General features: G+C 47.3%; 1 protein-coding gene across 6 annotated transcripts in view; it reads left to right on the forward strand.

The window, feature by feature from the left end:
- RFX2 (regulatory factor X2) overlaps positions 1-23,043 on the forward strand; it is a 79,612-nt gene that overhangs the window by 35,485 nt on the left and 21,084 nt on the right. For 2 of the 6 annotated variants that reach the window (XM_068173682.1, XM_068173680.1), the window contains exons 2-6: positions 9,383-9,495; positions 12,343-12,432; positions 13,389-13,468; positions 15,979-16,246; positions 20,460-20,534. In XM_068173682.1, coding sequence (XP_068029783.1) covers positions 9,391-9,495; positions 12,343-12,432; positions 13,389-13,468; positions 15,979-16,246; positions 20,460-20,534 — 618 coding nt within the window. In that variant the 5' untranslated portion in view covers positions 9,383-9,390. The remainder of the gene's footprint in view (positions 1-9,382; positions 9,496-12,342; positions 12,433-13,388; positions 13,469-15,978; positions 16,247-20,459; positions 20,535-23,043) is intronic. The other 4 variants (XM_068173685.1, XM_068173684.1, XM_068173681.1 and 1 more) reach the window with 3 other exon arrangements.

The following is a 23,043-nucleotide window of genomic DNA, read 5'->3' on the forward strand; positions in this document are numbered from 1 at the left end:
AGGGTGTAGTGGTTTTGGTTCTCTAATTTAAGATTTTCATGATTTTGAGATTTCCTAATTAATGTACTGATGTGTGTGGTGGGTTTCAGTGCTGGCTAATTACCTATGCACTTATTTCTTGTTGTGAGATAGGATTAGGAGAAAGGCAAAGTAGGCTCAAAACTTTAAAAGGGTATAAAGAAAATTTTATTATCAGTAACTAAAAGGGAAAAAGTAGTAAAAATTAAAACAAACTCTTTAGACTACTCCTCCTCCCCCCACAACTTTTTCTTTTCTACTGATAATGTAAAGAAACAAAACTTCAAATTTCTACTCAGTTTATTACCTTTAAAATAGTCTCTTTAGGGAGAGAAGTCCTTCTTGTTAAGGTTATGGAGATTTCTTTACAAGAGGAAAAAAATAGCTTTTTTTTTGTTTTTAAACTGCGACACAGAAGAACGCCTGTTATTCCTCGGAGGTCTCATGCTTTGGAGACATGAGCAGCAGGGATGAAGGATGGGTGTGAGGCAGGAGCCAGGCTGGCTTTAACACAAATATTTGCCTCAGAGGAGGGATCCATTTTCATTCACATCAAATAAACCAGTTCCTTCTTCCAAAGAATGAAACACTTCCTTTCTGTGCCCTGCTTCAAGCACAACCAATGCCTTTTCAGGGCAAGTTATTGCTTCGAGGCTGAGCCAGAAATATTGAATGAAATGGAAAATATTTAAGGAAGTTTTCTTGAGTAAAATAACTGTGGCCTAGAGTGTGGTGGATGAAGTAGATGGATACTTGCATCTGCTAGAAGATAATCAAAATCAGCCATTCCTTGCATTACTTTTATTATTTTCAGTCTGTTTTGAGAGTGTTGAGAATTCTCAGTAGTGAAACCATTAAATGTAAATTCCCTGGTTCCTTTTTCTGCAGTCAGGGGAGAAAATATCATTTAGAGCCCATCTAGAACATGATGGTTAAATAGCATTTTTATTTCTCCTGCATTCCATTATTCCTGTTCTGGTTTTCCCATTTATCTAAGCCCCAGCCAACTAAACCTGAATAAACGTTCCAAAAATGAAATAATTATTTTTAAATGTAAGCCTTCCCTTCAAAGCATGCAAAAAAAAAAATTGCACAAAATCAACCAAAAAACAAGGAAAAACCTGGATTTCAATTTTGATCCTTGCAGATCAGTGTTGTGAATGAGAAATAATTTAATTTTTTTTTTTTAGTTAAACTGCATCCTTCCCATTATTTTCAGTAAAATAACAGATATCAGGAGATTTTTACTAAAAATTTTAGCTGTATCATGGACTTGCAGATGAGATTCCCTGGGTAATTTACCCCCTGGACAGTCTGAGATTCTTTCAGCAAAAGGAAAACGTGGAGCACAAACTGTGCCAGCTGAGGCTGTTGGCTGCACTAAACCTCATTAATTCCTGGTAATATTAAAGATGAACAAAGCTTATTTGCTGTATTAATTTAAGGTGAATTTTCCTGTATAAAATGCCTTTGGCAATCCCATCCACCTCCAGGTTTCCTGCAATTCTGGTGCATGGAACAGCTTTAGTTCTACCATGGAATTTTTCAGGTTGGAAAAAACCTCTAAAATCAAGTCCAATAAATACAGATCTTGCTGTAGCTGAGCTTGTCTCTCTCCTATGTCTGTAGAGATTTTAGCTGCAGATTTATTTTCAATTCTCACAACAGGAAGTGTCTGACAACCTGCACAGGTGATGATGAGAAATTCAGGATGCCTGGGTTTACCTGGAGAGCCAAAGCTGTGGGCATTTGTTCCCTGCTTGAAGAACATCAGAAATAAAAAGCCTCATTAGAGCAGCTTCACCTGGAAAAATAAACTTATCCCACCTCTAGGTCTTAATTTGAAATAAAAGCTGTGGAATTTTGTGGTGGACTTGGCAGTGATGATGGTTGGACTCGATGAACTTTAAAAGGTCTTTTCCAGCTGAAATGGTTCTATAAATACATCCTTCAGGCATCAAAAATCTGGTTTAACATTTCCTGCACCTCTAGGCTGTCATTTTTCTGTTGGACTTTTATGCCCCACATTTAAATCCCCTTTGAGAAGAAGTTGTTACGCCCATTTATGAATGGCCAGGACAGGGGCAGTGGATTTCTTCCCCATGGAGGTAGTAACACCCACCAAGGTTTACTGGGAAGATTAAATATAAGTGGCTATTAAAAAAAACCCACTTTATCCCAGAGGTAAAATAATTGATTGTTCTTAAAACTAACAAAAAACTCACCGAGGATCTTTTCCTTTCCCTCATTTAATTCCCAGTATTATATTCTATTTCAAAAGTCCTGCCAGAAATAAAAGGATATAATAAAGGAATTTGAAAAGTTTAAATAAGATCAGAGGATGACCAACCAAGTAAGCTTTGAAAAGCAAATTAAATCGAATAGTTCATCATCTGTTTTGTCTTCAAATGAGCAAGTGATTCACTGGAACAGCAACAATTTTAATGTTTTGAAAGCAGCACTAATAGAAATGTATGATTCTGTAGGGAGGAAATTCCTGCCTGTGAGGGTGGGGAGGCCCCAGCACAGAATTCCCAGAGCAGCTGTGGCTGCCCCTGGATCCCTGGCAGTGCCCAAGGCCAGGCTGGACAGGGCATGGAATGACCTGGGACAGTGAAGGTGTCCCTGCTATGGCAGGGGGTGGAATGGGATGAGCTTTACAAGCCCTTCCCATCCAAAACATTCCATATTCCATGATTTCCTGAGTTGGCTGCTGCTGTAGGATAGCTCATAGGTTTTACATTTTCCCCTTAAAGAAATAAAGATATGTAAACACAAGACCTAAATACCCCATGAGAACCAAGGCTGTGCCAGTCTCACCTCTGATTTCTGTGACCTGCTCTTAAAAAGTAAAAATAAGGTGGAGAGGCAGTTCTGTTCATGTCCAGTGGTGCCCTGTAGAATGAAAAACAAAAAGAATAAAAACAAAATTGTAGTGGCCACAATTACAGCAGGAGCAACCCTGGGCCTGAGGAAGTCAGGGACTTAATTCCCCTTTAATTTGGAATTGTGTCTCCCTGAAATGCCAATGTGTTGAATAAATCCACTGTAAGGAGAGCTGGTAGCAGCTTTTTAGTGTCCAAAAGGTGCCTATGAAAGAGCTTTAATTTGGAGTTTGGAGCTGCCTGGGATGGATGGCTGCTGCTGCCACAGAGCAAGGACCAGACCACCAAATACAGATAAACATTTCCCTGAGCCCTGCTCTGGCTTGGATCACCACAACTCCTTCCACATTGGAGGGCTCAAAAATATTTGTGTTTGAGAGCTCAGGAGCTGATGACTCCTGTTAAATTCTGTATAAAATCCATCTCCTGCATGGCAGAGCCCATGGGTGCTTTGTGCCAGGAAGTTTCCCAGTGTTCTGCATCATCTTCTCAGCAGAAACTCCTTGCTCAAAAGCCAGCCCTCCTGCTTCCCACTAAGCTAAGCTTTGCTTCCCCCTCTTAGACCTGGCCTAAGACACAGAGGTTTAGCCCACCTGCAGTTCTGTCCCAGAAGGGGCTGACAGAAGCCATTGAGAGGTGTCTCGTGGCCCCTGGCAGCCTGGCAGCCCCTGGCACTGGGCACTCTGCTAACTGAGAAGTTAATTAATAATCAACAAAGCTTCTGCTGGGTCACACAGAGGATCAGCAGCATCCACAGTTCAGTTTCTCAATTCCAGGGCTCCTTACTGAGTGAAGAAGAGCAAAAAAAAAAAAAAAACCCACCAAAAAAAGTCAGTTCTTGTGGAGAAATGAGCAGATGGGCCTGAGCATGCAGAAGGAATAAAATCGTGGTGAGAATCCCAGAATGGTTTAGGTGGGAAGGGACCTTAAAGCTCATCTTGTTCCAATACCCATGGCAGGGACACCTCCCACTGTCCCAGGTCATTCCATGCCCCATTCAGCCTGGCCTTGGGCACTGCCAGGGATCCAGGGGCAGCCCCAGCTGCTCTGGGCACCCTGGGCCAGGGCCTCACTGCCCTCACAGCCAGGAATTCCTTTTTCATTTTGAATTTCTAATCAAAACCTGCCCTCCTTCACCTTAAAGCCATTCCCCTTGTCCTGTCACTGCATGGCTTTATAAAAAGTCCCTCTCCAGCTCTTTCATAGGCACCTTTTGGGCACTAAAAAGCTGCTGCAAGGTCTCCTTACACTGGATTTATTCAGCACATTGGCATTTCAGGGAGAGACAAGTTTAAAGTTGCTCAACGTGGCTGGTGATGTCACAGGGGCCACCAGGACCCTGGAAGGCATCAGAGACATCTGGATTCCAGGTTGCATCATCAGTGAATGAATCAGGCAGATAACGAGGCTGCTGCCTCTGGAAACCTTCTGTTTACACACAGCTATCTGGGTATCCAAGCAAACAGCAGGGACAGGAAAGGAAATTCAGGGAAAAAAAAAAAAAAAAAAAAAAAAAAAAAAAAAAAAAAAAAAAAAACCCTAATAACTTCTGGGTGCTATTTCTGGTCCTGCCACCAGCTCGCTCCGTGACCTTGAACAGGATGCTTCCCTTTCCCTGTGCTTCAATTTTCCCACTCCTAAAAAAGCCACAAATCCTCCCCTAGGCAAGGTGGTTTTCCAGCACTGATCACTGAGGGCTGTCAGAGCCTTTCAGAAAGACAAGGAGGAGCAGTCCAAGCCTTGAGGGCTGATAAGAACTCAGGTTGTCACTCTGAAATACTACCTGTGAGCACCCAGCATGGTTAGAGCTGGCACCTGGACACTGCTGGCCGTGGGGTGGATGCTCCTGACTCTGGCTGTGGAGGGAATTCAGGGGCATGAGCCCCTTTCTGCTGTCCCATAACCTTGGCAGCCTCTGGGATGGGGGATAAGGAAGCAGAAATGAAAGGCAAAACCAGAGAGAACCCAAATCTAGGACAGAAGGGTAGCTAATGACAAAAAGAAAATTGCTAAGTGAAAAAGCATGGAGATTAAATCAAAACAAATGGGATGAGATTCTGGCTCTGTCACACATGAGACTTTCCTTAGGGGTTAGGGTGGATTTTACCCTTGCTGGTTGATGGAATTCTCCATCCTCTAAGCTGACTAGAGCAAACTGTGAAAAAAAGAGCAATTATTTCTTCTTACACGCCTGCTTTTAGCAGTTTTTGGTGAGCATGGAAACAATATGAACTATGTTTCATTCATAAGACAGCCTTGCCTCCATGTAAATGGCCTTGCCTTTGTTCATCTCTCCTGCCTAAAGCAGCTCCAAAACGCTGGGGAAACAGAGATAAGAGGAGCATTTCAAAATATTTTCTATGTTCAAATTTGCAGGGGGAGTGAGGGGAAAGGAGGAGGCAGCAAGGGGAGATCCTTCACGGATAAAATTCCTTTATCACATCCCTTTATTTCTGGCAGGACTTTTGAAATAGAATATAATACTGGGAATTAAATGAGGGAAAGGAAAAGATCCTCGGTGAGTTTTTTGTTAGTTTTAAGAACAATCAATTATTTTACCTCTGGGATAAAGTTTTTGTTGTTTTTTTTTTAATAGCTACTTATATTTAATCTTCCCAGTAAACCTTGCTGGGTGTTATTACCTCCATGGGGAAGAAATCCACTGCCCCTGTCCTGGCCATTCATAAATGGGTGTAACAACTTCTTCTCAAAGGGGATTTAAATGTGAGGCATAAAAGTCCAACAGAAAAATGACAGCCTAGAGGTGCAGGAAATGTTAAACCAGATTTTTGATGCCTGAAGGATGTATTTATAGAACCATTTCAGCTGGAAAAGACCTTTTAAAGTTCATCGAGTCCAACCATCATCACTCCAAGTGCTGAGGAGGGGATGGAGCAGCATCCCCTGCACCCCAAAAGAGCCTGGGGAAGGAGGGGCTGATGCCAGAGCTGGCCCTGGGTGCTCTCACATTGTCACTGTCAATATGTTGAATAAATCCAGTGTAAGGAGACCTTGCAGCAGCTTTTAGTGCCCAAAAGGTGCCTATGAAAGAGCTGGAGAGGGACTTTTTATAAAGCCATGCAGTGACAGGACAAGGGGAATGGCTTTAAGGTGAAGGAGGGCAGATTTTGATTAGAAATTCAAAATGAAAAAGGAATTCCTGGCTGTGAGGGCAGCGAGGCCCTGGCCCAGGGTGCTCAGAGCAGCTGGGGCTGCCCCTGGATCCCTGGCAGTGCCCAAGGCCAGCCTTTATTTGTAAAGCCACCCTTTGAAACTTTTTTCTAGGATGTGGCAGAGGTGCCAAAGAGCTGCTCATGGGGAGCTCCTGACCCTGGAACTGCTGAGAATTTAAGACAGGAACTGCCCCTGGATCCCTGGCAGTGCCAAGGCCAGGCTGGACAGGGCTTGGAGCCCCCTGGGATGGTGGGAGGGCTCTCTGCCCATGGCAGCGGGTGCACTGGGATGAGGTTTAAGGTCCCTTCCGACCCAAACCAATCGATGATGGAAATACAGGACCCAAATCACTCTCTACAACTCCCTGAAAGGTGGAAGGGTTTCAGCTACATCTGAAAGGTGGCTGTGCTCAGGTGGGGTTGGGCTCTTTCTCCAGGAACTGCCAGAACCAGAGGACTCAGTCTCAAGCTGCCCCAAGGGAAATACAGGTTGGATATTAGGAAATAGTTTTTTCCAGAAAAGGTGATAAAGTTCTGGAATGGCTGCCCAGGGAGGTGGTGGAGTCACCATCCCTGGGTGTGTTTAACAAAGCCTGGATGTGGCACTGGGTGCCAGGGTTGAGTTGAGCTGTTGGGGCTGGGTTGGACTCGATGATCTTGGAGGTCTCTTCCAACGCGGTGATCCTGTGAATTCTGTGAATACCCCACGAGTACCAACCATGCCAGTCCCACCTCTGATTTATGTGCCCTGTTCTTAAAAAATAAAAATAAGGAGGAGGGCAAAGAGCAGGACTTTGGGTGCCACATTTCCTCTCCTCCTTGGACGCCGATGCTTTCTCCACCCTCTGGAGCCTTGGCTCAGGTGCCAGCTGGCTTGGCAGCCGTGCTGCCAGGGCATCAGCAGAGCTCTGCAGCACCTCGTGCTGGTTTCTGGGAGCACAGGAATTCTGTGTGTGCTGTCAGCTTTTCATCAGCACAAATTACCCAGAGCAGATGGCACACACGGATCTGAATCCAATTCTCAGGAAGCGCAGGATGGCTTTAATGAGAGGTGAATTATTCTTTCTCCAGGATGTTGCACTGATAAATAAAATAATAACAAGTCCTGTATGTGTGGCTTGGCAGCCCAGGATTTCTCTGTCTGTCTACCTTGTCTGGAAGTGCCATCTGCAGATTTCCTGGGAGCCTTTGTGTCTGGCGTGGCTGTCATCACTGCCTCGTGGGACAAACCTGAAAATCACACTGGGCATTTATTTTGGCAGCAGACAATTCACCCTCCACCCTGCCCGCATCTCTCTGCTCTCTTCTGGCCACTGAGGGAAAGCAGAAGACAAAAAGGGTCAGCAGAGATGAGTTGTTGGTGATTTGAATCATAGAATCATGGAATATTCTGGGTTGGCAGGGACCTACAAGGATCATCAAAGTCCAACTCCATCTATTCTAAGTGTTCTTTTCTGATTATAGCTACACTTCAAAGGAGACCTTTGGTAGACCTAAAATGCTGAGAGCTGATCCTGCCAGAACCATTAAGAGATGATTAGAATGTCTTTATCAGCTCACCCACCTCTCTTCTGTAACCTCACCATACTACTCAGGAAACCCTGGAGAGCTGCAAACCATAGCCCAGGGCACAACACACAGCAAATAAACTTTTGGAAAAGTTAGGGGACTCGATGTGTTAAAAGTGCCCCCCTCTCCTGCCCGAGCATCTCCACCTGAGCATTCCAAACCCAGCAGTGCTGCTTGAGTGTTTAATTGCAAGTAATTTGTGGCTGGAGCAGGCAAGGAGCTGGAATTTCCTGGGAGAATTCTTATTTTCCTGATCCCACGCCTCTGTTGCAACTGGAATCTTCTCACGGGGAGGTTTTGGCTAAAGCCCAGGCAGAGGCAGTGATGGGGAGAGGCAGGTGCTGCCTTTTTATAGCAGAGCTGCAGGGATGGGGGTGCTGAGGGCAGCTGGAGGGGCCTGGGGGGACACAGGAATAAATATTGATTTAATTTCCATTGTTTCTGGCTTGTTGGGTTCATCTGGTAGCTGTGACTGTGTGGGTTCTGTATCTACTTTTTCTCCCAGATGTGCGAAAAACGATTTGCAAGCTCTGGGGTTTTGGGAAGGTTGGGAGACTAATTGTAACTTGCTAATGGGAGTATGGAGTATTGGGAAAAAATCCTTAAAAAACCTGGGTTTTGGAGAAATTTAATATTTGGAGAGATTTGTGGGTGGCTGAAGGAATAAACAGGTAAATTCTTTAATTCCACACCCCCCTTGCATTTCTTTTGAACACAGATGAGCAGGTCCAGTGTCCTTCAGTTTCTCATTTTTTATTTTTCCTCTTAACTTGTACAAAGGTGAGGGAAAAGTTTAAATACTGGCAGGAGAAGGGAAATAAAAGCCATCATAATGTTGTTTAGAGGCTCAGCAGTGAGACCAAGAAAGCAGAAATGACACTGCCCAAAATCTGGATGTTTTTAACCTTTTGATTTTGAAGTGACAGCAGAAACCTTCCTAAAATAGTTTATCAAGCAGGAAATTTCTCAAGAAACCGAGGAAAAAAGGCTCCCCCACCCCAAAAAAAAAAAAACCCTCAAAATGCCATTGTGCGCTGTCTCAGCATCCCCTGGTGTCCCCAGGGCTGGGACAGTGCCAGGAGGGAGAGCTGGGACTCAGGGATTTGAGGATGCTGAGGGCACCATCAGCCCTGCAGGGTTGTGTGGCACTGGAGCGTGATGCTGTGGCTGTCTGGGGACCTTGGTGGGGTTCTGGGGCAAGGGCAGGGATGGGAGGGTGGAGATGCTGCTTCAGGGGTTCTAAAATGATGGTGGATCGCTGTTCTGTGCTCCTCATCCTTGACTTTTTCTGGTTATAAGCCCAAGCTGGCCACCCCACTTTCCCAGTGAAATTTGGGTTTGAAAAAAAGCTTTTTTGCAGTATTTAAATGTGATAAGGCAGAGGGGAAGAAAGCATTACTTTAAAAATATGCCCCTACTCTTCCCAATCATGTGTGATGCTCACGGTGACACAATAATTTTCCAACACCACTTTTCAGTTAAATATAGAAGTGCATTTTCTGTTCCTTCCCTCTCCTCTCCGTGTAACAATTGTGCAACTTTCTTTTTCCTTCACATAATTCTGCATTAAAATTAGCTCCAGGGACTAAAAGGAGCCCTGTGTGTAGGACGGGAGCTGCCTCCCTTCCCAGCGCTTCCCTCTGGATATTCCACTGGGATTTTGCCCTTGGTTTAGAGGGGTTGGGGGTGTGTGGCTGTGCTGTGCTGTCCCCTCTGATGTCCCTGTGCTGTCCCCAGCAGTGAGCATGCAGAGTCCAGAGGGTGGATCAGACTCAGCAGCTTCTGTGGCTCTTCACACGTCGGCCCCAGCCCAGGCACCAGTGGTGCAGCCGGTGCCAGCCTCGCAGCAGGTAACGTATGCACAGCTGGGGATGCTGTTTCCATGGAGAAGAGCCCAGCTTTCCCTGGCAGATGTATTTTAATCCCAGCTTTTGGTAGTGGGGAAAGGGTTTTTAATCAGCTCGTGGAGGTACTGGGGATAACCTGTTGATAAAGGTGATGGTGAAGGGCCTGGTGGGTTTGAGTGCTCCCAATGCATGTGCAAGCTTTAAAATTGTTTGGGGTTTAATTTAGGTCCCCAAGGGAGTCACTTTGTACCAGCTGGGTGTTTGCTTGGGGTGAATTTCCTCTTGTCATGGTTTGGGGTGTCAGTAAGAGCAGGGGAGGATGGAACAGTGCTGCCAGGTACCTGAGAGGTGAGGGCAGAGCTGCACCCACAGCTCAGGGAGGGGATTCTCCCCCTCTGCTCTGCCCTCCTGGCCTCCCCTGCACTGCTGGGGCCACGTTTGGGTCCTCAGCACAAGAAGGGCATGGACTGGTTTGGGCAGGTCCAGAGGAGCCACGGAGATGCCCCAAGGGCTGGAGCCCCTCTGCTCTGGAGCCAGGCTGGGAGAGCTGGGGGTGCTCCCCTGGAGAGGAGAAGGCTCCAGGGAGAGCTCAGAGCCCCTTGCAGGGCCTGAAGGGGCTCCAGGAGAGCTGGAGAGGGACTGGGGACAAGGCCTGGAGGGACAGGACACAGGGAATGGCTCCCACTGCCAGAGGGCAGGGCTGGATGGGATATTGGGAATTAGGAATTGTTCCCTGGGAGGGTGGGCAGGCCCTGGCACAGGGTGCCCAGAGCAGCTGGGGCTGCCCCTGGATCCCTGGCAGTGCCCAAGGCCAGGCTGGATGGGGCATGGAATGACCTGGGACAGTGGAAGGTGTCCCTGCCATGGCAGGGCTGGCACTGGATGGGCTTTGGGGTCCCTCCAACCCAAACCATTCCATGGTCTCTTTCCTGGGTAGGCAGATCCCAACATTTTTATTTGCAGAGAGGGGATTTGTGATTAATGCCCATGAAAATGCTGCCTTTGGGAGGCCCAGCAGGAGAAAAGTGATGGCTTCAAGTGATGAACAGGAACCACCCAATGCAAAATGGGAAGGGTTAAGTGAAACTGGTTCCTTTTTGTTCCTTTTTATGCCTTTTGGGGAACTTGCAAAAGAAATTTCTGTCGCAGGAAGCTGGAGGGATAAGAGGATGGGTGGGTGTAACTCAGCTTCATCCTTCTCCAACTCCCAAGTGAGCAGCAGCACTGCCATTGGATGCTGATGAAAAGGAACAGATAAAGATTGGGAATTGGAAGGAATATTTGACTCTCCAGGAGCCATGGTCATTCCCATGGGGTGATCCAGAGTGCTGCTGTCACCTCCCAGCCTTCCCATCCATGGAGAGCCTTCCCTGCTGGTGTGGCAGGGATGGGGACAGCAGTGCCAGGTGTCCTTGGGATCACAGTGTGGATTTGGCTGTGAACAAAGGCTGGAAAACCTTTGGAATATGAAATCACCCATCCAGCCTTTGCCTGTGCTGGAGCACCGAGTGGAACTCCATGGATTAAGGAAAATCCAGGGGATAGTGGAAGACTGCTGAAGAGGAGGAGCATCCAGAGCCTTCCTTCCCAGCAGCAGGACAAAGAAAGCACTGGAATGAACTGCTGCCAGCAGGAATGGTGTGAGGCTGAAGCCCTCGGGCTTGTTGAGCACTTTTGGTTTGAGCAGGATGGCCTCACCTTCCAGGTTGGGGATGATTCCTTATCTTGGCTGGAAGACAAGAGCACCAGACAGGCAGTGAGGAGCTGAGCTGGGCCAGGGGTGGGGCATTTGGCAAAAGCAATGCCAGAAAATGGGAAAACAGTAGGAGAAAGGAAAGAGTCTTTGATGTAGGTGGCACTGCCAAGGTCTGATTTCAAAAAGGGCTTGTGATGTCCCCATCCTGCACTGGTGACAGCCCCTTCTGGAGGGAAAACAGGCCAGCTGATGGCTGAAATAAGTGTGGGTGTCCTCAGTGCAGGGTCTCCAGGGAATGCAGCCTGGGGACTGCAGATGGAGCAGCTGCCTGGAGATCTGGGCAATTGGCATAAACCTATAATTCTGCTAGAATTAGATTTCTGGTTGTTACATAGATATGTTGGGAGGGCTAAAAATCATAAATATCCACGTATAAGGTAGCCAGTAATTATCAAGGTTGCTTCTGGGATTGTTTTCTGGCTCTTTGTTCTGTTGGCCCAATATGCTGGGTGTTTTTAAAGATGTATCTCCTTGGAGAAGGTTTAAGAGGCCATGGAGATGCTTGGCTCTGCTCCCACTGAATCCTTTCTCTCCATCCACCACATCCCCACGTTTGTTTTGCTGGATCTGAAGGTGCTGAGCACACTGAGATGTGCTGACAACCTCAGACTGAAAGTGGAGTGTAAGGCAGGGATGGTGGAAGTGACAGAGCCACCTCCACAAAATGTCCCTGTGCCCTTGGTGGCCCTGCAGGGAGAAGCAGAACCACCTGAGCTTTGGTGCTGGCAGAAGCTGGTGGGATTCCTTGTTGAGCGTGGTTGGGTTTTGCAGCTCGAAGAGAAGGAACTTTGCAGCCAAATGTGGATGTGTGAGGAGTGATTCTTCTTCAGCTGTGGCTGAGCTTATCAATGAAGTGCTACTTCCTTTCACGGAGGTTTAAAGATGATTCCTGTCAGAAATTTGCCCAAATTCAGGGGGCTGAGTTCAGGCTGGTGCACCCCATGGGAGGGTGGGGACCACAGGGGCACTAGTTACAGGATGCCTCTGCTGCTGCTGCTGTCAGAGGCAGGTTGGCCATGAAATTTTGGAAGAGAACTCCTGGCTCACCTGTGTTATGCACTGAAATTGTCTCTTGCTGTATCTTCTTCTTGCAGAGGGTTTTGGTCCAAGCCACAGGCTCCGCTCCCAAAGGGGCGCAGATGCAGCAGATCTCTGTTCCCAGAGTCCAGCAGGTTCCACAGCAGGTAATGAGCATGGGGACAGACACCCCAGCACCAACAGGTCCCCAGGCCACTTCTGAAACCGTGCCAGATCTAGAAAAATCTTAATTAAAGACTTGTGGGCAGTCACAGAGCTGGGATCACTTTCTCCAGCTCTCTCCTCCTTTCTTCGGCTGATGACAAAAGAAACTCTAAAGATATTTGAAGTTTAAGAAGAACCTTTGCTGTAGCAGTTGTCTTTCATGTATTTGAAGATCTGATGGATGCTTTCAACTTAAATTTAAAAGCATTTATTAAATCAAAGCTAAATTAAAAGCAATCTCCTTTGGTAACGATGTTTTTTAGAACCAAAATGTTTGGGTTTTTTTTAAATTAAACAAATTTACTGCCTGCACGTGGCTCCATAGAAAGGTTTGATGCCAGAGAGCCATGCAAGTGTTTTTATTTATTTGAACTTTGCCTTTTCCAGGGCTTGTTTCCTAAGAAACCAGGGATATGTGGTGCTGCTCCATGTGGACAGCGAGTCTGACCCTCTTAATTTTTTTTCCCTTTAGTGATTTTTTATTTGGTTGCTCCATTTCAGGGGAAAAAAAATGATAGAGGGCAACTCCTTCCCTCCCAGAGCAACAAAAAAGGGGGGCTGGGGTGCAGTTGGACACTGTCAGGCTCCCCTCTGAAGGAAAGGCTGCAGCATGAGCTCACCCCTATTAGTCAGCCCCAAAACACGTGTCCAGAGGAAACCCAGCTCCATTGTTTCCACTTCTCATGGAGCAACCACTTATTTATCTATTTTAACTTGACCTTTGAAAATAAAAACCTCCTTTGGCGTTCCTAAGCAGGGAGGGAGGGCAGGGAGGGCGTTTTGTTTGTTTTTTGGGTTTTTTAATTTATTTTTTTTTTTTAAGAAAGCCTGAGTGTCAAGGCAAGGTTGGAGTTGTGCAGTTCCTGAGCAATCCCTGACTTCTTGCTGCCTGTTGCAGGTGCAGTCTGTGCAGCACGTTTATCCAGCCCAGGTGCAGTATGTGGAAGGAGGAGAAGCTGTTTATACCAATGGAACCATGTAAGAACCTCTCTGAGCTGTCCCCATCCCTCCTCCCAGCCCTTCCCTCCCCCTGGCTCCTTCCAGGCCAGCCCCACCATGGAGGGAGGAAGAGGAGGAGCTGTTTCAGGTGTGGTGTTGGGTGTGAGGGTGGTTTCCAGCCCTGGAGGTGTTGTCCTCATGGTGGGGATTGTTCTCCAGGGAATCCTGCTCTGGTGCTCCCCTTTGTGTGGTGACATGGGCAGCTTTAGGAGTGGAACTTCTAGAGGAAAAAGGGGGTGTTGGAAGATTTTATAGAGCCAAGGAGTCCCAGAATGGCTTGGGTTAGAAAAGACCTTAAAGCCCATCTCCTTCCAACTCCCCAACACCTTCCACCATCCCAGGCTGCTCCAAGCCTCGTCCAGCCTGGCCTCGGACACTTCCAGGGATGGGGCAGCCACAGCTGTGCCAGGGCCTCTCCATTCTTAGAATTTCCTCTTCCTCCTGCCTGCTGTGCCCCATTTTGGGCCTCCTTTTAGCCTTCCTCACCCCAGTTCCTCACAAGGAGCTGCCCTCACTGTGAGCTTGTGCTGCGAGGCTGACTGATCCCATTCCAACAGAGCAAACCCCACTGTGAGAAACAACTGCTCACTTTTAAAATTTCAAAGGTTTATTAAACCTTAATAAAAATTACAACAAAGACATTTTTAAAATAAGGAATTTAATATTTTTTAAATAATTTTTTGAATAAGGAAAAGGTTTTCAGCTCGGAGAGTCCCCGTGACTGCCAACCACGTGGCTCATCTACAAAATATCTATCTCTTAATTCTGAGAGCTAACTATTACATTGCTTACCTACAACAACTCCCCCTTTTCCTTTTCTATAAGTCATTTGGCTCGAACAATTAACTCTTATTTTTGATTTGGATAATTTACCCTTACTTCTCAAAAAAAGAAATGAAAATAATTTTTACCAGCATCTGTTGATGTGGGCGAGGACAGTGGGAACAGGAGAAATTTTATTTGGAAATGGACAAAATGGGATTACAGAGCCAGTTTGATCTTGCTTTGTAGTCTCTGTTGGATTAAGAGACAGCTGAGGAATGATGGGGGTGTGGTATGGCTTTTCTGTTCCCACCTTGCCATGCCTATGGGGTTGCCACCAGCATCAGGGCTATAATCTTACAGGGCCTAACCTATAACACCAGGGGTTTTCTGACACTTGTCCAGCTTTCTGAAGCTGTCCAGCACAGGATTCCCTCTGCCAGCTCCTCTCTTTTGTCCCTTGCATAGACAAGCTTTGTGGCTTTCTTGTTCCCACTTTCCTATGCCTATGGGGTTGCCACATGCAGCAGGGCTATAATCTTACAGTGGGAACAGGAAAAATTCTATTTGGAAATGGACAAAATGGGATTATAGAGGCCAATCTGGTCTTGCTCTGTAGTCTCTGTTGGATTAAGAGACAGCTGAGGTATGGCTTTCCTGTTCCCACCTTACCATACCTGCAGGGCTGTCACTTGCAGCAGGGCTATAATCTTACAGTGGGAACAGGAAAAATTCTATTTGGAAATGGACAAAATGGGATTACAGAGCCAGTTTGATCTTGCTTTGTAGTCTCTGTTGGATTAAGAGACAGCTGAGGAATGAAGGAGGTGTGGTATGGCTTTTCTGTTCCCACCTTACCATACCTACGGGGTTGCCACATGCAGCAGGGCTATAATCTTACAGTGGGAACAGGAAAAATTCTATTTGGAAATGGACAAAATGGGATTATAGAGGCCAATCTGGTCTTGCTCTGTAGTCTCTGTTGGATTAAGAGACAGCTGAGGTATGGCTTTTCTGTTCCCACCTTACCATACCTGCAGGGCTGTCACTTGCAGCAGGGCTATAATCTTACAGTGGGAACAGGAAAAATTCTATTTGGAAATGGACAAAATGGGATTACAGAGCCAGTTTGATCTTGCTCTGTAGTCTCTGTTGGATTAAGAGACAGCTGAGGAATGAAGGAGGTGTGGTATGGCTTTTCTGTTCCCACCTTACCATACCTACGGGGTTGCCACATGCAGCAGGGCTATAATCTTAGAGTGGGAACAGGAAAAATTCTATTTGGAAATGGACAAAATGGGATTATAGAGGCCAATCTGGTCTTGCTCTGTAGTCTCTGTTGGATTAAGAGACATCTGAGGTATGGCTTTCCTGTTCCCACCTTACCATACCTACGGGGTTGCCACATGCAGCAGGGCTATAACCTTACAGTGGGAACAGGAAAAATTCTATTTGGAAATGGACAAAATGGGATTGCAGAGCCAGTTTGATCTTGCTTTGTAGTCTCTGTTGGATTAAGAGACAGCTGAGGAATGAAGGAGGTGTGGTATGGCTTTCCTCTTCCCACCTTACCATACCTACGGGGTTGTGAACGAGAATAATCTTCTTGGTGGTGAACACAAGGGCTAACCTATAACACCAGGGGTTTTCTGACACTTGTCCAGCTTTCTGAAGCTGTCCAGCACAGAATTCCCTCTGCCAGCTCCTCTCTTTTGTCCCCTGCACAGACGAGCTGCCTACTCCTACAGCAGCGAGGCGCAGATTTACGCCCCCGCCAGCGCCGCGCCCTATTTCGAAGCGCAGGGAGGAGGTGGAGCTCAGGTGACTACAGCGACATCCTCTCCTACAGCCATTCCCTCTCACAACATGGTGGGCATCACCATGGACATTGGGGGAAGTCAGATCCTCTCCGGCTCGGGAGCCTATCTCATTCATGGGGGGCTGGAGAACTCTAGACATTCTCTGTCACACACCTCACGCTCCTCTCCAGCAACGGTATGTAGCCCTGCAGGCACCACGGCTCGGGGGCCAGGAATGATTCCAAAGGGAACTGAAAAGCCTTCAGAAACTTAAACTGACCTGTCATTATCACTGTTTATGTCTGTAACCTGCCTTGATGCAAGGGAGAGAATAGACACTGGTGTACTACGCTTATTTTTCAGTTGGGATTGTCCCTCTCGCTCAGCAGATCACTGAAATTATGCAGCATTAGAGAAGAGAAAGCATTAATCATTCAAATATTAATAAAGCATTAGATTTGATTTGGTTTCTTTTCCTTACCAAACAAAATAGTTTTGGCTTTTAAAGATTTGTCTCTGTTTACATTTTCTAATGTAAATTTGTCTCTATTTATATTTTCTGATAAGTCAAACATCTCACACATGCTTACCCAAAATATTGAAATATATCTTCAATTATGAAGAGACCTGAGAAATTCTTCCTTAACCCTTTGGGTAATTAGCACATAAGTTATGTCAAGCTGGTCATGCTGAGTGCACAGTGATCAAAAAGCCTTTGTGTATATATCTCCTACACCACTGTGTATTCTGTCCTTGCCATATGTTTAGAAAATGTCTTTGTGGGGTAATACTGATCAAACAGAAATGGTTTAAAGCTCTGATTTCTTTAAATCGTGTCCCTCCAGCTGCCAGCTGAGGTGGCAGGTGCTGGGAGCACAGCTGTGCAGCTGTGTGGGACTGAGGGCTTCCAGCTCTTCACCCAAAAGAGCCTTTTTGCAGTAAGAAGCACCAGGGCTTTGATTTGGGAATCTCCCAGCCCTTAGCAGCTGCCAGGAGTGCTTGGAGCTCATTTCCTGGGACACTGCTCACCTCCCTCTGCAGACTTCTGTGTGTTTATGCCTTCATATATAAATATAAATACTAATGTAGGTGTAATTCAGGGGATGCAGCCAGAATTTAAAATGTGAGCAGCATCACTAGGGAGAAAAACGGGAGCTGTTGCTACTGAGAGCTCATGTAAATCTGGCCTGTTAAGTTGTACTTTCTCTTCCCACTGAGTTTTAGAATATAGACTTTATGTTTTTTGAAACTTTGTGCCTTGAAAGGTTGCTTTGATCCTGTAGTATCTGTGCTCTGCCTTGGGTAGGCATAGGGGGAAAATCCTTGGTTTGGGTGGAAGAAAAAATGGCAGATACTGAGGTTCTTTTCTTGGGTGGGAATTGTGTGTGTGTATTTTAACTGTTCATAGTTAAAAATTAGCACTGGACCATTTGGTTTTTGCTCAAAGTTATTATTTGGAAGCATCACCTGTGTGAGACTGCATCTTACAAAACTGCACAGCTTTACTCTTGGATTTTTGGGGGATTTTTTTGTTATTGTTGTTTGGGGTTTTTGTAATTTCCATGGTGATGAGCACAATATAAAAGCCCAAGTGAAAAATATGTCAGTAGAAATATCCCATGAATGGATTATTACATGAGATAAGGCTGTTCAGCAGAAAAAAAAAATTTAGAAAGCAACCTTTATGGAAATACATCTGAGATAAATTCACCCTGTTGCATGTAGGAATGAGCTTTCTGAAGGTATTTTAACACAAAATATCTGAGGAAGGGCTGGAAAAGGTGGGAAAGAGCCTGGCAGGCAGTCCAGGGCTGTGTCTGTGTGTGGCTGTCAGTCCTTCCAGCACAGACCAGGGTCGGAGGGGGGTGGAGCAGAGCCTTGAGTGCTTGGAATTAATCCTGGAGTCGTTTGGTTTGGGACCTTAGAGCTCATCCAGTGCCACCCCTGCCATGGCAGGGACACCTTCCGCTGTCCCAGGCTGCTCCAGGCCCTGTCCAGCCTGGCCTGAGACGTTTCCAGGGATCCAGGGGCAGCCACAGCTGCTCTGGGCACCCACCAGAAAGGATGGGTGGCTTAAGGACAGCGGGGACTGAATCAAATCCATGGGCACGAACATTATTTTCTGTTTTAATGTCCAGCCTAAAACAGAGCCTGGGAAAGGCTGGTGTTAAAGAGGCCAGAGGGGCTCTGGCAAAACGTGGTGGGAGTTTCGTGGGAGGAAAGGAAAGCAGAGCTCGTGCAGATGGAGCCAGGGAAGCCAAAGGGTTTGCAGTGGCCTTGGGATGGACATCAGAGTGGTCAGTGGTGGGGAAGGAGAGGGATTGGAGGTGTTGAGGGCAAGGAGGGCACCTCCAGAGGAGAATGGAAACAAGGGAGTACTTCAGGACTAGCAGTGGTCCAAGAGCTGCTCTAGGAGGCTGAAAGATGTTTGGTAAAGTTTGTGTGTGCACTAAAGAAAAAACTTCAGATACTTCCAGAAACCTCTTGGGAAACCTTCCCTCTCTGCTGGAACAGATGGGCTGAAACAGCACAGGGAACTTTCAATATCTGTGCCAACACAGCACTATTAACCTTCAGCTAAATTAGTCTGGACCAAGAGAGGAAATCCTTGAGACCTCCCATAAGTGGGTCCTCAGAGCTCTTCACCTTCCTGCAGAGCTGCTTAAGAGCTTTTGGTCTTTCCCCTGGAAATAGTTTTTATTGCAGATGCAAGGTGTCCTTTTGGATGGGACACCTGCCAACAGCAAAAGGCCAGGCAGGGTTTCTGTGCTTGCCTCAGAGCTGCTGCTCAAACAGCCCCTGAGCAGAGGAAGGAAATTGGGTCTCCCTCCACCTCTGACTCATTTCCTGAAGGCTGTGTCAGCACTCAGCCTGTGGCTCCTCGTGGTCCATCACGGTGTGAGGCAGTGAAACCCCACTAATCTGAGCCTGAGTTGGGTGAGGACACCTCCAGAAGTGGTTCCACTTCGGGGTGGGAACCAAGGCACTGTGCTGGAGGTGGTGCCACCTTCACACGTGGTTGCTGGATGTCACTTCAGAAGCTGGGTCTGATGTGTTCTGCTCTGCCACGCTGCTGTGCCAGAGCCTGGGTTTGTGAAGGGCTGGGCTTATCTCAGCCCTAATCTCCACTGTGGGGTGAGTCAGTGCAGGCTGTGAATGTGGGCAGGAGGCCGTGGCAGAGCATCTGCAGATGCTTTGTGGGTGTGCCCACAAGGTGTTAAATGAGGACAGAGAGCAGAGCTCTGGCTGCAGGGTCTGTGTGCTGCTGCCTTGTCCTGCCAGGGCACAGATAACGGGGTTTGAGACACCTCAGATGGGGTTTGGGAACATCTGCTGGAGACAAACAGGTTCTGCTCCTGCCAGCCTCTAATGTGGGGTTTGGGGAGTTTTGAGGATTTTTTTTTTTCTTGCAAAAAGCTTTTAGAGGAGCTCTGGAGCTTTGGGACCAGCAGCCATCTGCTAAAGGAGCTTCCCAGATTCTGCCCCAGTAGCAGAATGGAGAAGGCAAGAAGGGTTCAGGAGAGGGTTGAGGCACAAGGCAGCAGCCACAGCTGGGCTGAAGTGGAGCAGAAGCCAGACAGGAGGTGAGGGGGCTCCTCAGGAGCCAGAAGGCCTCACCTTGGCTCCTCTGAGATCAATAGAAACCTGCACAGGTAGCATCAAATGTTCCATCCTGGCTTCTGGGGGAGAACTCACCCAACTGAAACCTGGCTCCTGCCTCCTTCTCTTTGCAGCTCTCAGCAGCAGAGAGCCCTCATCCATTCCAGTTCATGCACTCTCCTTGCACCCCAGCTTTGTTTAATTTTTTTTAGGGTTTTTAACAAAATATGAAGAGATGTCCAAGTCATAATTGTCAGCTCTCCTTGGAAGGCCTGGGTACAACTCTGCAGCCAGTCTCTGACCATTCCAGTTCATGCACTTTTCTTGCACCCCAGCTTTATTTAATTCTTTAGGTTTATTGTTTAATTTTTTAGGTTTTTTTGACAAAATATGAAGAGGTGACAGTAACCAAGTCATTACTGCCAGCTCTCCTTGGCAAGCCTGGGTCCAACTCTGCAGCCAGTCTCTGCAGTGGCTCTGCCTGGTGATGGTTTGCTCTCAGCAGGAAGGGGAAAAGGAGGAAAATGGCTTTTTTTAAATAAATAGGCAGTGCTTTTAGTGGAAGATCAACCCCTCCTGGCCTTGCTTTGTCACCCCTGTGGGGATTCCTGCTGTGTGTCCATTTGCATGTCCCAGTAACGCCTCTGCAGCTCCATCCACATCTGTTTGCTTCTTTTTCACAAGCTTGTTGATATAAAGCATTAATCATTTAAATATTAATAAAGAAACAATAATCCTGGCTGTTGCTAACTATCTGATTTCCTTTCTTTTTCCTTTTTTTTCTCTCCTGTGCACGTTTTTTTCTTTAGCTTGAAATGGCGATTGAAAACCTACAAAAAAATGAAGGGATTACATCACACAAAAGCAGTTTGCTCAACAGCCATGTAAGTTACAATCAGAATTTACAACCTTTTCCCCTGCTTTGGTAGGAGAATTATTTCTTTGGTGTATTCAACAGCACGAGGCACTCAAAAGCAGCCTGTGATGGAGCTGTGCTGCCCAAAACAGCCCATTCCCAAGGAAAAATAGTCTGCAAAAAGTGCCATATGATAATGTTTGCTGCTGAGATGCTCAGAAGTCTGTTATTTATTTATTTATAATAAATATAAGTATGTGTTTATTTATTTCATCTGCCTTGCAATGGAAGTTGCTGGCAACCAGATAAACACATTTTGAGGAAGTTCTTTTCCTTTCACTGGAACTGAAACACGGCTGGAAAATTATTTGTAAATCCACAGCCATCACTCAGTGTGAGTTGTGACGGATTCCCCTCAGCCAGCACACACCAAAAGCCTGTGAATGCTTTTTTTTCCCTCTCTCTGTGCCTCAGGAAGCCCATTCCTGTCACAATGCTGTGCTAAATCCATGTGCTGGGCCTCTCTCTCACTGTGCCAACGATTTCCCTGCTTTGTGTGATATTCCCACTGTTCTGCTGGGCCTTTGCATCCTGGTTTGTGGCTCCCCTGCAGGAACACTGAGGGATGAGCACATGCTTGGGTGAGATTTGGGTTGATCCAGGTCATGTTGGAGTCCCTGGACCTGCCTTGGTTTCCCTGTGTTTGGATGGAGCTCAAGCATGTCCTGCACCCATAAATCCCATGCACAAAGTGGTGTTTCTCTATTCTAACAGGTTTTCTCTGGCTTTAGGGGCTGGTTTGTTGTCATTCTTAGGGCAAAAAATAAAAATCTTTGGCTTCTTCATCATAGATAAATATCCTGAGACAACAAAAGGAACTTTATACCAGTCTGATTCTTGATTCTGATTTCAAACTCCAGGCCAGGGCTCCTGGGGGAGCTCATTCTTTATTTCAGCTGGTGGAGAATGAAGGTTTCTGGTTGTAGCTGGGGAAACACAAAGCTGCAGGATCAGGCAGTTCCTGTTCTGAGCATCCCTCCCACCCCAGGCTGGGCCAGGCTCACACTCCTGAAGTGCTGCACAAGGATTTTGTTGCTCTGCAGGATTTTTCTTGATCATCGAGGACAAAGTTTGAAAAAAATTCAGGAAAAGGGCAAAGGAAAGAAAGCAAAAGATAGAAAAGAGATTTCACTGACCACAAGCTGTGCAGGATGGAGTGGGGGCCTCAGCCAGCCCCTGATCAGACCTTCCCCAGCCTGGTCTTGCAGGGTAGAAATGCAGAACTTGATGGCCCTGGCTTAGGTCCTTGATGTCCCTGGTTCTAGGTCGTGGTTCCTAGTCTGGCCTAAGGTTTAAGTGCTCTTACAAACTCTGGAGCAAGCAAACTCCTTCCTGAGCATGAGTGGGCACAAACAAACTCCTTCCTGAGCATGAGTGACACATCCACCCTCAGCTGGTCCCTCTGAAAGGTGCAGGTCCTGAGCTGAGGAACCCTACAGGGTCCTTGCTGTCCCCAGTGTCCCTGCTCAGGGAGGTGCCTGGGGACATGTGGGACTAAAAAGAGGGATGAGCAGTGCCTGAAGGGGACACAGCACACTGAGGAACCAGATCAGGCAGTTCCAGAGCTGGAGCAGCTGCAGTGCCATTGCCCAGGGAGGCTCTGCAGCCTCGGCATGGGGAGGTTCTTTTAGGACCCCTGAGTGAGGCACTGGGCTGGAGTGAGGGACCTGCTCACCCTGATGTGAGCAGGAAGCTGGACCAGGATGGTTTGGGTTGGAAAGGACCTTAAAGCTCATTTTCATTTAATTCCAACCTCCTGCCATGGGCAGGGACACCTTCCACCAGAGCAGGGTGCTCAGAGCTCTGTCCTACCCACCTTGGATGCTCCAGGGATGCTCAGAGCTCTGTCCTACCCACCTTGGATGCTCCAGGGATGCTCAGAGCTCTGTCCTACCCACCTTGGATGCTCCAGGGATGCTCAGAGCTCTGTCCTACCCACCTTGGATGCTCCAGGGATGCTCAGAGCTCTGTCCAGCCCAGCCTTGGATGCTCCAGGGATGCTCAGAGCTCTGTCCTACCCACCTTGGATGCTCCAGGGATGCTCAGAGCTCTGTCCTACCCACCTTGGATGCTCCAGGGATGCTCAGAGCTCTGTCCAGCCCAGCCTTGGATGCTCCAGGGATGCTCAGAGCTCTGTCCTACCCACCTTGGATGCTCCAGGGATGCTCAGAGCTCTGTCCAGCCCACCTTGGATACTCCAGGGATGCTCAGAGCTCTGTCCTACCCACCTTGGATGCTCCAGGGATGCTCAGAGCTCTGTCCTACCCACCTTGGATGCTCCAGGGATGCTCAGAGCTCTGTCCTACCCACCTTGGATGCTCCAGGGATGCTCAGAGCTCTGTCCAGCCCAGCCTTGGATGCTCCAGGGATGCTCAGAGCTCTGTCCTACCCACCTTGGATGCTCCAGGGATGCTCAGAGCTCTGTCCTACCCACCTTGGATGCTCCAGGGATGCTCAGAGCTCTGTCCAGCCCAGCC

Source organism: Anomalospiza imberbis, chromosome 27 (genome assembly GCF_031753505.1).
Source record: "Anomalospiza imberbis isolate Cuckoo-Finch-1a 21T00152 chromosome 27, ASM3175350v1, whole genome shotgun sequence".
NCBI classification, from domain to species: Eukaryota; Metazoa; Chordata; class Aves; order Passeriformes; family Viduidae; genus Anomalospiza; species Anomalospiza imberbis.